Genomic DNA, 13,007 nt, shown 5'->3' with positions numbered 1-13,007 from the left:
CCCCCTAGCATTATATTCCAAGTGTTTTATGAAAAACAAAAAGAGAGAATGCATTAGCCAGTGGAAAAATCAAAAGGTTTTTCAGTTTAAACCGTTATTTGAAACAAAATCAAACATGTGAAATGGACTCTTCTCCTGATGACTTCTCAGACAAAGGCAGCATTGACACACACTGAAATGCCAGGAGCAGAATTCATGCTGTCTGAGTGCACTCTAATGCTAGATCCATAATTGCTTTTTCTGCTTGGCAGTTTTTACAAGCAGCCATTTGTTAGAAAAATAGACTTCATTAGTGATTTTTTCAGCTCAGAGTGCCCTTGTACAGTATTTGTCTGATAGAACGTGCAGAAGCTGAGCTTCTCCCTTTCCTGGCTGTAGCGCTTTGCATTTCACAGGTGGTGACTTGACTGAACAGTGAAAACATCTAATTTTCACTTCTTGTTTGGTTGGTTTCACTTGCCGTAACTTATTTGGGTTTTTTTTCCCCTTGGTAGGTTTACATCCAGTAGTGTTGCAATACAACTTACTTCCTTTTCGGGGGGGTGGGAGGGAGGAGAAATACATCTGAAAAAATATTATTTTTTTTACCCAGATTTCTCTTTCCCAGAACAGGTGTGTAAATTTAAAGTATTGTCTTATGTGAGTGCCTAAACTGAGGTAAATTTGGGCTTGTGAGCCTAAACCACAGGAAATGTGTTCCTCAGTATTGCTGGCACTGGAACACTGTGTGGAGCCAGGCTTTCCAGAGACCTACTGTCCTTCCACCTTCACTAAGCTGATCTGAAGAACAGCCCTATGACACTTCACCTTTAGTGATTATTTCTGAATAGAAAAGATCTTGGAAACCAGTCTGCTGTACTGTGTAAGGCATGTTCTCCTCCATATTATATTCAGCTCATCGCTTCTCGGAGGTGCTAGGACGTGCCCTCCGTGAAATTTAGTGAAGTTACCTGGGAGCAGCGCCAGAAATTTCAGTCACAATTCTTAGAGATACAAAGTTCTAAAACCATATATATATATATATATATATATTTCTGTTCACAGATCTGGCTTAAGATAGTGACAGAACTGTTGATTTTTATATGAAGAATGGCATTTTAAAAATTTCTAATGGATTTATTAAAAATATGTCTTTTGAGGGAGTAACGGACATCATTAAGGGCTTTCTGTGCCCTAGCTCATATTACTTTATCTTCTTAAGTGGGCAAAAATAGGGTGGAGGAATTTTGCACTGCGGACACAAACAAGTAACCTCAGCTTTGTGATGGCGCTCCCTCCTCCCCCTTTCCTTTGCCTGGTGTCAGGTCTTTTCTGGTGCGCAGTATAAGCTCCTCAGCAGAGATTAGGCCTTGTAGGTTTTGTTTTGTAGGGAGTGGGGAAAAACAAACCTGCACAAACATTTTAATTCTCTGTGACGTATTAAACTAGAGGAATTGCATTATCCTGGCCAGTTGGTAGCAGCAAGCTGTTTTGCCACCAGATTTATTTAGGTTGAACAGTTTTTCAGCAGCAAGAGATGAAAGCTCACAGAGTTTATTTTATGCTGGAACATTTTGTATGTTCTTGGCTGATGCAGAAGAGAAATATTATAGGGACCTGTACTTATTTATATAGCTCTTCTGAAAGTCTCAGAATGGTTTATAAGTGCTAAATGAAGTATGAGGCACACAGTTACATAATAGCCACTTTTTACAAATGGGGATAATCACAGCTTAGGAAGGTTAGCTGCACAAGACCACGTAGCATCGTTAACAGAGTAGAAATAATGAGTCACAGCCCTGAGTTCCTTGCACTTGTCTTCTGTATGATGGGTTTTAGGCACTTCAGCCTATGTTTGGCTATAAGAGCAGAGAGGTTATAAAGCACACGCTAGTTAAATAACGTCACTAACCCTGTTACCTCTACCAGATTTCTCACTGTACTTAGAATCTTGCTCATATGTCAGTGCATTGATTGGCATTTTAAATTTAGTTGTATTGAGCCAAATTTCTTTTAAATCAGATCGTAAAAAGTTAATATCATTAGATAGTAATATTCAGTATCAAATTGTTCTTAATAAAAGGTGTTTGAATTTGAACTTCTACAGTTGTTCAATTGATTTTAAGATCTTGGTCTTTTTATATAGGCAAGCTTTTATTATAGAGTTGTAGGCAAGGTACTTAAGAATATCAAATCATCTCAGAGTGAGCTATGCCAGCATCTTGGGTCATGCTTTTGACTTGGCTCCAGTCAACAGCATAGTTTACAGAAATGTTTTGTGTAGTGCTTCGCAATCTGGGTCTTTGGTCAGCATTGCCCAACTGCTTGGCCTTTTCATTGGCACTTCAGCCATTTAAGGGAGCATCTGATTTTGAAATTGGAAAAGAACCATCTGTGTGAAAGTAGCACTACTAGTAAATAAATAAATTTTGTCTTAACTGCATGGCCTCTCAGAAGCACTGTGTAGAAGTTAAGATACAGTATAAAACCTTCCTGTTTACCTTTCTTGTTCTTACTTGATTATTCCCAATACTTCAGCGATAACAGTAATAGAGCACTTCATATGCAAAACCCTTGGGGCAGAGATTTGCAAACTTCTGGTGTTTGTTGCCAAGTTTATTTTTTACATAGCATTCTCACTCATTGCCGGTTGTACCAGCCCACAGCTGAGTCTGTACCAGTCCTTTTCCACTTTGTGCTGTAGGGCAACTTTCTAACATAATCAGGCTTAAACTTTTTTAATTTGGTTTATTGTAAAGGTTTACTTTTCATACGGCTTCTTGGTGTAACACTTGAAGGCACTCGCCTTTTCTAATATTAACACTTTGTCAGATAGACTTTCACAGAAGGTTAGAATTGTTAAGTGTTATTGATCATACTTATTTAAAATAGACAGTGTGATGAAACACAGAGTTTGGTCAAGTTGGCTGAGAACTTCCTTGCTGGGAGAGGGGTTACGTTACTGCCTGTAGGGAGCTTAGTGACTCTAATGTTCTCTTAGTTTGTACTCTTCACCTTGTTACCAGATTAATTTAAAGTGTTGCGTTGCGTGATAGAATAATATAGGGGAATGTTATGCTAATAACATGATAGCATATGATAGCATAATAGATCGGGGAATGATTAGTGCGTCTACTGCACTTGTATATGGGAATATGCAATAATAAAAAACGTTTAGAGAATGTAATGTTATGACAGGGTCGTTTCCGGTGGAGTTTGGGTTGTGCCATGGTGAGGGGACAGTGTGCAGGCTGGGAGCTTGGAAAGAAAGTCCCTCTGTGTCTGCAAGATTGGAGAGGTGGTTTTGGTACAGACAGATGTAGACCTCTAGGGAACAAGATTAACAAATACAAAAAGATTCTTGGGGCTTCTTGAGTGGGAGATGCGCACTGGATAGGAGACCTCCCAAGAGTATCACTATTTCCAAAGTAATATTGTGACTAAAGAGGATTTAATTTCTTTGAGGGTACCTCAGCTTGCATCTGAAACATGACTATTCTCCTGTCATGCTAGATAGTCCTCAAGTATGTATTTTTTTTTGTGTAATTCAACTTGAAACCAGTTAACCGTTACAGTACTTGTTGATGCACTTCTTAGCCTTTTTGTACACCTTTTATGCTTGCCTCCGACAAATTACTCGCATGCAGTGTTTTCTTTGTTTCTGGTTTGGTGCTTAAGCCCTTAGTGTGAGACTTAGCTAGACTGTGAAACTCCTTCAGCAGCTTGCTTATGCTTGTGGCGCTAACCTTTCCGCAGGGGGTCATGCTGTTTATTTACAAAATTCCATTTTCCAGTTACAAATAGAATATTATTAAGAGAGTCTTCTTTTTACCAATTAGGTCAAAGTCCTAAAATTTTAAGACCTAAACCACATGGTTTAGAGCGAACTGATTCACAAACCATAGGTGACTTTACTACAAGAAGAAAGGGTATGTACTTTAGCACTGTATGTATATGGAGCTTTATAAAAATAAGTAAAACAAAAATTAAGAAAACTGTTACTCTAGAATAACTTTAACTCTTGTACAGTCTTTTTACTTCTGTTATAATCTAAGATCATGGGTGCATTTTCCTTGCCAAGTAAAAAGTTTCCTGTATAAGGAATTAAAGTCTTGAAGGCTTGAACAGCGCATGGAAACATTTCCTTGACATTAACATGGGTTCTGATCTCTTAAGTTGTAGCTGTTCTTATTTTGGATTTACTTTTTGTCTGTTTATTTAGAAGCAAGTATATATGACTTACCTGTAAGTTGCTTGAAATAACTTTTGTTAGTCAATAACCTGAAATCACAGTTTACTTGGGTCTCCTACTGTTGGCTAAACACTGAAATAAAGCAAAATATTTATCTTCTGACCATTTACTAGTACAGAGATTTATTTATCCATCTTAAAGAGCATTGCAATTAGTCTGATGGGCTTTACTGAAGGTGCCAAGTTGGTGCCTTACATAGTCGCAAGAAATAGAGGAGATTACGATTAACGTTAAAAATCTCACAGAAATGTCACTGATCATTACTTTTGGTTGTTAAAGCCCATTGCAACTGGATGAAATATCCCTGCTATCCTCAGTGGGCTTTGGACAAATTTCTGACAAAGTCCTGACAATTTCTGCTGGAGCAGTACCTTGCCCACCGTTCGTACTTGCCAGGTAGTCTGAGGACTTTCTAGAGGACCTGAGCCAAGCTGATCACTGTTGTGTCACTCATGCTTTAGTATCATCTTGCCTACGTCAACTTCGGTTCTGCCAGTCCTATCTCATATGATACTTTATATCTTGAGATAGATGAGTTGTAGTTCCTCTTCTGAGTCTGTGGTGACAGCTTTTTATGAGCAAGTGAGTTAAAGCGGCAGAATTACTGGAGTAGGCTTGATATGCCTTGAGTGTGTAATTTATGACTTCTTAACAGAGAAAAGGAGAAAACTGTTTGGGATACTAAAGACTGATACTTACCCAGAAAATTTGGATTGGGAGTCCTTAAGTTCAATATATGATAGCTGACTTTTCTATAAACTCAATCTGAAGTGTGAATATAATGAAAGTATGATGACTACAGTTCTGCTTTTTCCTTGTGAGACAACCACACTGATTAAGCAGCTGATTTCTGTCAGTTCCTCATGTGGTCACTTACGAGAGCTCTTGCTCTTCGTGAACTCTAGTGCTACATGCCTGACATTTGGTCATGGTAAATCTGCTAACGGGCAGCAAACTGATGGGGGAGGTGTGTAGGGGGGAGGAGAGGAGAGGAAAGGGTGTTGTTATAATGGCATTGCATTTCATTTTCTAAAAACAGTTTTGGGGAGGATGAAGTTGAGATTCAAACTGTGACAGCAGTTTGATGGTGTGATTATTTTTTTTATTTTTAATTCCCCCCTCCCCCCAACTCCTTTTATTCTTTGGGGGTTTTTTCTAACATTTAGGAGGGGTGAAACATACAAGCTGGAGGGAGGGACAATGTGTTTGGCACTAATACTCTTATTTGTGGTTCTGTTCTGAAAATTGAATTTAAAAATGGCACCTTTTCTAGAACAATGTTAGCCGTCATTAAGGGCACATTGCTACTCTGCCTGTCTATTGGTAAGCACTGAAGCCAGGCAGACACCTCTTGGAATTGAATCTGGGTGTTGGCTCATCTCTTTCTCTTTTGCAAACTTAGTCTTAGCTGCAGATTCTGCCCACACTTTGAGCTGTGAAATTGGTAAAGGCACATGTATGCAGTGAGGGCAGAGTCTACATAATAATAATAATTGTCCGTGAGCAAGAAAAGTACCCAGAGGTGGTGCTGAAACAGGCCATCAACCCTGTCCTGGGCTTGTCAGTTCAACAAGTCACTGTGGCAGAGTAAAGACAGAATATGATGCTGCCATTTTCAGAGTCTCTTTTCAAAACAGAATTACTACGTACAAATATATCTTGCAAAATTCTTAAATTGTGCAGCGTTTTTCTAATTTATGTTGCTTTTTCAGTACCTGGAAAGATTAAAAATATAAGTTAATATATCTTGGTTTTCTGAGAACTGAACAGTGTCTCCTTTTCCTAACTAGTATTTACTATTTAAAAATAGTATTTATTTTTTTTACTTAGGCTTTGAAAAGCTATTACATTTAAGTTTGTTGAAGTATGTTCTGTGCTTTAAGATTATCTGTTTCTCACATAGCAAAACCAGCTCCACTAGAAATAAAACCTCTGCCTGAATGGGAAGAATTACAAGCCCCAGTTAGATCTCCTATCACCAGAAGCTTTGCACGAGAGTAAGTTTCTTAGCTTTTCCTCATTTGGATTAATTGTTTTTGTTGAGTGTTAATAAATGTGTGTACGTCTGTATTATATTTTTACCCTGTGTAATACAAATTAAGGTTCCTTTGGAAGTGTGTGTGTGTGTATGCTCATGGAATTGAATTGAAACAAAATGTGTCCATATGACTCTTTATTTTGTAATATTAAATATAAAGGACTGTGTATAATCAAAAAATGTGACACTCTAGTAAACATGAATGAAAATTTCAGCTCTAATATGCTTATTTTTGTTGTTTACCAGGAGGTTTAAGATATTAGAGATGCATTGTTTGTAAAATAATTCCTGGTAATTAGCTCCTCCAGGTTTCCCATGTCTCCCAGACCGGATTCAGTTCATAGCACAACTTCCAGCAGTGATTCGCACGACAGTGAAGAGAATTATGTATCCATGAATCCAAATCAGTCCACTGAAGACCCAGTATGTAAAATCTACGTCTTAACTACTGTCTTCCTGTGCAGTCCTTACTTTTAAATCATGCAAACACAGATCCTTCCACTCAACATCACTCCCTTTATACTTCTAGATCAATATAGTAATAAAAAAATCTCCATAGAAAAATTGTAATTTTGGTAAGATTTCACTGAAGAAGTTAAGAGCATAACCATATATAAAGAGAATGGTTAGTATACATATTGTACAAAACAGTTCAATACATGACCTTTTTTTTTCCCACCCTCTTACCTAGGAACTGTCTCCTTTTTGTAATTGCTTGGGCTATGGACCAGTTCAGTATTGTGCCATCAAGGGAAACAAACCGTCTTAGGACCTCTGAGCCGTGCTTAAAAGCCTTTATTAAAAGGATGTCTTCCAAGAAATGTGGAAGGAACAGGGAGGATGTGAGGCCAGAAGGATTGATATTTGTTGTTCACATTCTATATAGACTGAGCTATGTGTATTTTTACTAGGCTTCTTTCAAAAAAAGAGGTTAGAAGGAATCTTTATGTACTGAATATATGTATTTTTTTCTCATTTAGCAGAGAATTTTCTCAAATGATAAAGTTTCAGATATTCAGCTTGCAGTTCAGTAAGTGAAGAGCTAGTTAGGAAAAGTTAATGATGTGTGCTGTGGTTTTTGTTTGGTTGGGCTGGAAGGCGAGAGGGAAGAAGAAGAAGCCATAATAATATTTTAAAGTAAGAGAGCAGCAGTAGACCTAGGCCGAGACTAAAACGTGGTCCAGAGTACCCGTAAGGCACTAGAGGAAAACCTGTATCTTGAGCTCAGCTTTTTGTTCAGTATAGTTTAATTTATTCACCCCATTTTCACAGCTTGGGTTCTCAGTAGGTAATACAGCAGCATTTTTCATCTTTAAAGCATTATGAAAGACCTTCTTTGGAGAGGGCCTTTATAGCACCTTTATTGTTCTGTTTGTTTGTCTGCCTTCTTATGCGGCATGTGCTAGCCCATTTCACTACACCCTGGACTCTCCTCTCGCAGTGCTGCTTGCTTCCTCATCTCCTGTTGCTCTGGATGCCCTCCCTGATCTCCTCCAGTCTCCCTCCCCTCCAGCTCACTATTGCTGCCTCTGGATGCTGCCTCGGTTTCCCCGAGCGAGGCCCTCCTGCTACTTCTCTGCTGCGGCAGCTCTGGCTGGGTGCAAGCTCACGAGCCTGCAGAGCACCTTGGCCTGTGCCTTGTCCGATGTCTGACCTGCCCGCAGTGCAGGCATGCTTCCCAGGGGAAGTGGGCTTCAGCAGGGGGGAGCTGGTGATGTAAAAACTTAGACCCTCTCTTGCAAGAGGCATTGGTAAGTAATCGGTAATGTCCCATTTTACAGATGCAAGAAACATCCCATTTTACACAAAGGTTTAGAATCGCCTCTGCCCAGGCTTCTCCCTGCAGCAGAATCGCAGTTCAAATTGGGGATTTCTGTTGATTCTTACAATGCCATTTCAGGGGTTTAACTTCTGTGCCAAGACAGTCTTAATTAATATTACAGCTCATATGGCCTGTCATTAAAATCTTCTGTTTGCTTGCACTGTTCATTCTTTAAGGTTGTGTTACAGATTTCCTTTAATTTTCATTTACGTATCTTTAAAGTTTCTGTTTCCTAATGCGTATGTTCTGCCTCTCTGTTTGGTTTGAAATAACAGATATTTTTTTTTGTTCAAAGAGCAATAGCTTTTTTATTTTGTGCTGGAAACATTGATACAGAACCTGATTTTTGTATGTTAAATATGCAGAAATTTGTTTGGAGAATTTGGACAACAGAAATTAACTTTGTCTTGGTTGTTTGTGTTTGTCCTTGTTTCCACTTAATATTAAATGAGTTTGACAATACAGATATAATGGCTAACTTCAATTTAAAAAGCCCAGCCCATTAAGCTTTAACCCATAAAGCATTTTGTTTCCTAGAGAACCTGAATGTTCCCAGATATCTCAAGCCCTTTGTTTTAAAATGTGCCAATTACAGCTGTTTTGCAAATTGTTCCAACTGCGTCTTAGAAAGGAGACCATGCTTTTCCATCCTTTTCTGTCATCGGCTTCGAAGTACCTTGTTTGGACATGTCATACTTCTGTTTTATTTAATAAAAACAGTAATATTCTGGTTTTTCTTTCAAGTTGCTGTCAGCCTTACCCTTCTGTCTTTCCTTCTGCCTTCTTCTTCATTTTTTGCTGACTGCTGCCCTCTGTCTTCCTTTTTTTTTTTTCTTTATCTTTTAGAGAAGAGTCCTTCTATTGTACTGTTCCTATAACACCTGTTAAGAGGGAGGGATCAGGCTGGGAGAGGAGAGAGGAGGTGAGGTTGTAAAAGTCTGGGCTAATTGAAATTTAGGTATATACAATGCAACTTCAGTTTAGGCAGCCCTACACAATCTTCTGAACTTTTAATCTTTTGGTCTTATCAGTTGAATAGTACTTCTTGATTTTCAGCTTAACCACAATGGCTTTTGAATGAAATGTAAAGTTTCATTTGAAGTTTTGCCACTATTGTAAGGCTGGAATACTTGTAAGGTATTTAAGAGCAATTCAAAGAAATAAAAAATTTTGTTGTTATGTAATGTTAAATTTAAGGTGTAACAACTTCACTTAAAAAGAACAAACCACACTCCATTCTTTTCTCATTACGTGAAAGGGACATTAGGTGGAAGGTACAGATTGGTTTGGTGGCAACCTTAAATTTGGGGGGGTGGGGGTGGTTTTGGGTTTTTTCCCCACTGTTGGATTTTGACTCTGTCCCGGTTTTGACTTAGCATATATCACCTTGTTAGACAATGTCAGTACAATTTGCGTGGGTTAACTGATTGCAAGAGCTGTCAGCCAGTTCTTTAACCTTTAGTATTTTGGCAGTTTATAATAAGCTTATTTGATAGTGTGGACCATTAACACATACCTTTGTAGCTGAAGTTATTTGTGTTATAATTTCAGAATTTGTTCGGAAGCAACAGTCTTGACGGAGGAAGCAGCCCTATGGTAAAACCTAAAGGAGATAAGCAAGTAGAATATTTAGATCTGGACCTGGATTCGGGAAAATCTACCCCACCTCGTAAGGTAAGCAGTTCTTCAACACTTGCATTTCTGCAATCAAGAGTTTAACATTTCTTCACAAGCAGTTGCGGGGAAAGAGAACCTCCAGCAAGATCGTCTTAACTAATTTGTCAAATGGTCAATCGGAGAGCCTATGTTGGACCTTTCAGAGAAACATGTGCTTGTTCTATATTTGTTTGGGACATCTACTTACTTTTTGTTGTTAGTGGAAAACTTACGTTAATTATCCCTTGCCTTTCCCAGAAAAAGAGCAGTGGTTCAGGCAGCAGCGTGGCAGATGAAAGAGTTGACTACGTTGTGGTTGACCAGCAGAAAACACTAGCGCTGAAGAGTACACGAGAGGCATGGACTGATGGGAGACAGTCTACAGAATCTGAAACACCTACGAAAAGTGTGAAATGAAAATACTGCTTTTTCTTCAAAGAACAGAAAGGAATGAATTTTGAAGCATTACAGAACCACAATGGCAGTGCTGTTCGACTGTACAGTACCTGATTTACTGGTGTGTGAATAGGTTCTTGACCGAATAGGATGGAAGCCAAAGGACGCTTTGAATCTGTCAAAGGATTTTTAAGATCGTAAATTGGCTCTGTGGTCTCTGGAAAAATTGCAACCTGTAAATAGCATGTAAAGTATCACTTAGCTTTCAGAAAACCTTTTTGTTCTGTAGTTAACACATTTGTAGTATTACCATGTTTATGCACTTTTTCAGTTACAATGTTGGTTCAGGTATTCCCAGTTAGTGTACCGTAATGCCTGATTCATCTGGAGAATTTTTTTTTCCCCTTACACTACTATTCCTTACAATTTTAGGGTAATTAAGCTACATGTAGATACGGAAATTAATATTTGAACTTCATTTTAACAACTTAAAATTGATTTTGCAGAAATACTTTCACAATTGAATAATCTACTTGAAATGCCAAGAGATGACAGTTAGTTACATACTTGTTTATATTTAATACACGCAGGATTATTTGGAAGTCTACAGGTTACCTTCCTAACAAAAATTGCTGTGAGTTAATAATAATGAACTGTACTGGGTTTTAGACCTACAATCCTGGCTTATATGTTAGTTTTTAGGGGTGGAACTTCTATTGTATTTTATTGATGACAGTGTTTTGTGTTCAATGGGTGAAGATTCTGCAGGGTGGGATCTTACACTTTTAAAGACTGAATAATTAAATGTCAAGTAAGCCTGCAAACCACTGATGGCATGCAGTAATATTGTGATCTCACACTTATTAACAAGAAATAACCTTTATATTATTTACAGAAGGTAGAGTATATAAATCAGGTACGTACCAAGCACTATTGTGCTAATACACTGATCAGGTTTAGACAATGAGCTTTAGTTTTGTACTATTAGAAGTTCTAATGTCAGTTTTCAGTTCAAGATTAATGGGACAGTGTGACATTCACTGTTTGTAGTACTAGCAAAATACTGTGATTTTGAATTAGACATTAATTCAAATGGAAATACTATGTTTTGACACCATTGTGCCCTTCTTATGATCTCTATTTTACTTTAATCTCCTGCTTGGCCTTATATTTAAATCCCTATGCAACTGATATTTTATATCTCTGTTTTTAAAAATTAGATAATATACTTAAATGATCCCCTTGTAAACCACTTGTTGCTCCTTCCTGGTACAGGATTTTAAGCTCTGTATACTGTGATCCTTTATTTTACTATGCCAGTTCCAAATAATAATCTGCCTTGGTTTAGAAACATTTTTTGTTATTTGGAAGAAGATAGATTTCTTTAAATACGTGAACGAGTTAGGTCTAGATAGAAAACTTACTAACACTTTTTTTTTTTACAAAAAAAACCCCCTTACCCTCAAGTAAGCAGTTGGTTTTATTTTCCTGCCCAATTGTTTTGGTTTGTCCAGGTCATGTAAAAGTTGAGCATCGAGCTGTGTTGTTTTCTGGCATGTTGGCCTTAGTACTGTGCCTAATCTACCATTGGTTGTTTCTTTCCCCTCACAGCCACAATCTACGGTATGTGAATTATCTTATTCTTAACAAAGGTTCTTTTTAAATTAGTAATATTTTGATGCTTTGAATGTTCATTTTGAAAAAAGAAACTAAACACAGTGCATTTTGAGGTGAATTTTAAATAAATCAAGTTGTTCGGTTTTGATGTGTAAACTCTGTCCTGTGAAACAGCAAACCAATGTCAATGCATCTTTGAAGGTGCCTAGATACCAACTACACTTCTTCGAAATTGTAGATTACCTCTTAGTACCTCTCTCAAAAAAAAAAAGAAAAAGAAAAAGAAAAAGAAAGTACAGCTAAAAGAATTTTCAAAATGAATCTCTGATTTAAAACCAAGCAGCTAAATAATACCAAGCAGCTAAATAATCTGCACTCTGTCTTCTGTGAGCCAGAAGATGTTATGTGAGCCAGGGGACATTGATGGTGCAATCAGAAGTAGCTCAGATCCATAAAGATTCTGGAGCTACAGCTCAACTCTGCTTTGATGGTCCTCCTATCAAATAATAAACTTTTCTTTGCAGATGCTAGAGTCGAAGCACCCGTAGGCATGGCAAGTACTTGTAACTGATATAATGATAGTTTAGTTTTAGGATGCTGGCTTTAAGCATTTCATTAGTGCAATGATACTGCGCAGTTCATCTCCACTGCTGAGATGCCTGTAATTCATTAACACATGTGGTTCGATAATCACTTTGCTGTTTACTCCTACATAATTGTTTTGGTGCTTGCCACTGGGGAGAAGAATCCATACTGTGGACACCTACACTCATGCATGCACCCAAGGAGCAAGGTGATCTTGGAATATTTCAAACTTGTGTTTCTTTATTCTCTCAGTAAATGGGAGAAATTGAAGGAGAAGTTCTGGAAGGGCTGCTCATCTTCTCACTACCCCTAACCCATCTGTCCTTGAAATGCTTACCAACTACGCAACTATGTATTATTTTTAAAACTTTTGTAATTGAGCAGCGATACTTAAATTTAGTTATCTGTACTATTTTTTCAGGTGTTGTGAGCACCTCTGATAGTGAACTGTAAATGCCTAAAAGAATCTGTTTCCTAGACTGGCCTCTCTTGTTGAGCTAGTGATAACCAGATGGCTTTGCTCTAAGTTTGCTGATATCAGTCCTTGGTTTACAGATTACACTTACTCTTTCTTCACTTTAAGTTTGGCAGCATTCACAGTGTTAATTGTTATTATGATTGAGAATCCACTCTTAATTTCTAGAACTTTTCCCTTTTTTTTG

The 13,007-nt window shown here is 37.8% G+C and overlaps 1 protein-coding gene across 6 annotated transcripts in view; it reads left to right on the top strand.

Annotated features, from left to right (window-relative positions):
* The window catches only part of GAB1 (GRB2 associated binding protein 1), a 101,302-nt gene extending 89,394 nt beyond the window's left edge, over positions 1 to 11,908 (top strand). For 4 of the 6 annotated variants that reach the window (XM_056362703.1, XM_056362674.1, XM_056362678.1 and 1 more), the window contains exons 7-11: positions 3,819 to 3,908; positions 6,135 to 6,228; positions 6,569 to 6,692; positions 9,643 to 9,765; positions 10,006 to 11,908. In XM_056362703.1, coding sequence (XP_056218678.1) covers positions 3,819 to 3,908; positions 6,135 to 6,228; positions 6,569 to 6,692; positions 9,643 to 9,765; positions 10,006 to 10,164 — 590 coding nt within the window. In that variant the 3' untranslated portion in view covers positions 10,165 to 11,908. The remainder of the gene's footprint in view (positions 1 to 3,818; positions 3,909 to 6,134; positions 6,229 to 6,568; positions 6,693 to 9,642; positions 9,766 to 10,005) is intronic. The other 2 variants (XM_056362684.1, XM_056362693.1) reach the window with 1 other exon arrangement.
* Positions 11,909 to 13,007: the final 1,099 nt, after the last annotated feature.

Source organism: Falco biarmicus, chromosome 1 (assembly GCF_023638135.1).
Source record: "Falco biarmicus isolate bFalBia1 chromosome 1, bFalBia1.pri, whole genome shotgun sequence".
Classification (NCBI taxonomy): Eukaryota; Metazoa; Chordata; class Aves; order Falconiformes; family Falconidae; genus Falco; species Falco biarmicus.
Note: the sequence above shows the minus strand (reverse complement) of the source record. Positions and strands in the feature narration are given on the sequence as shown.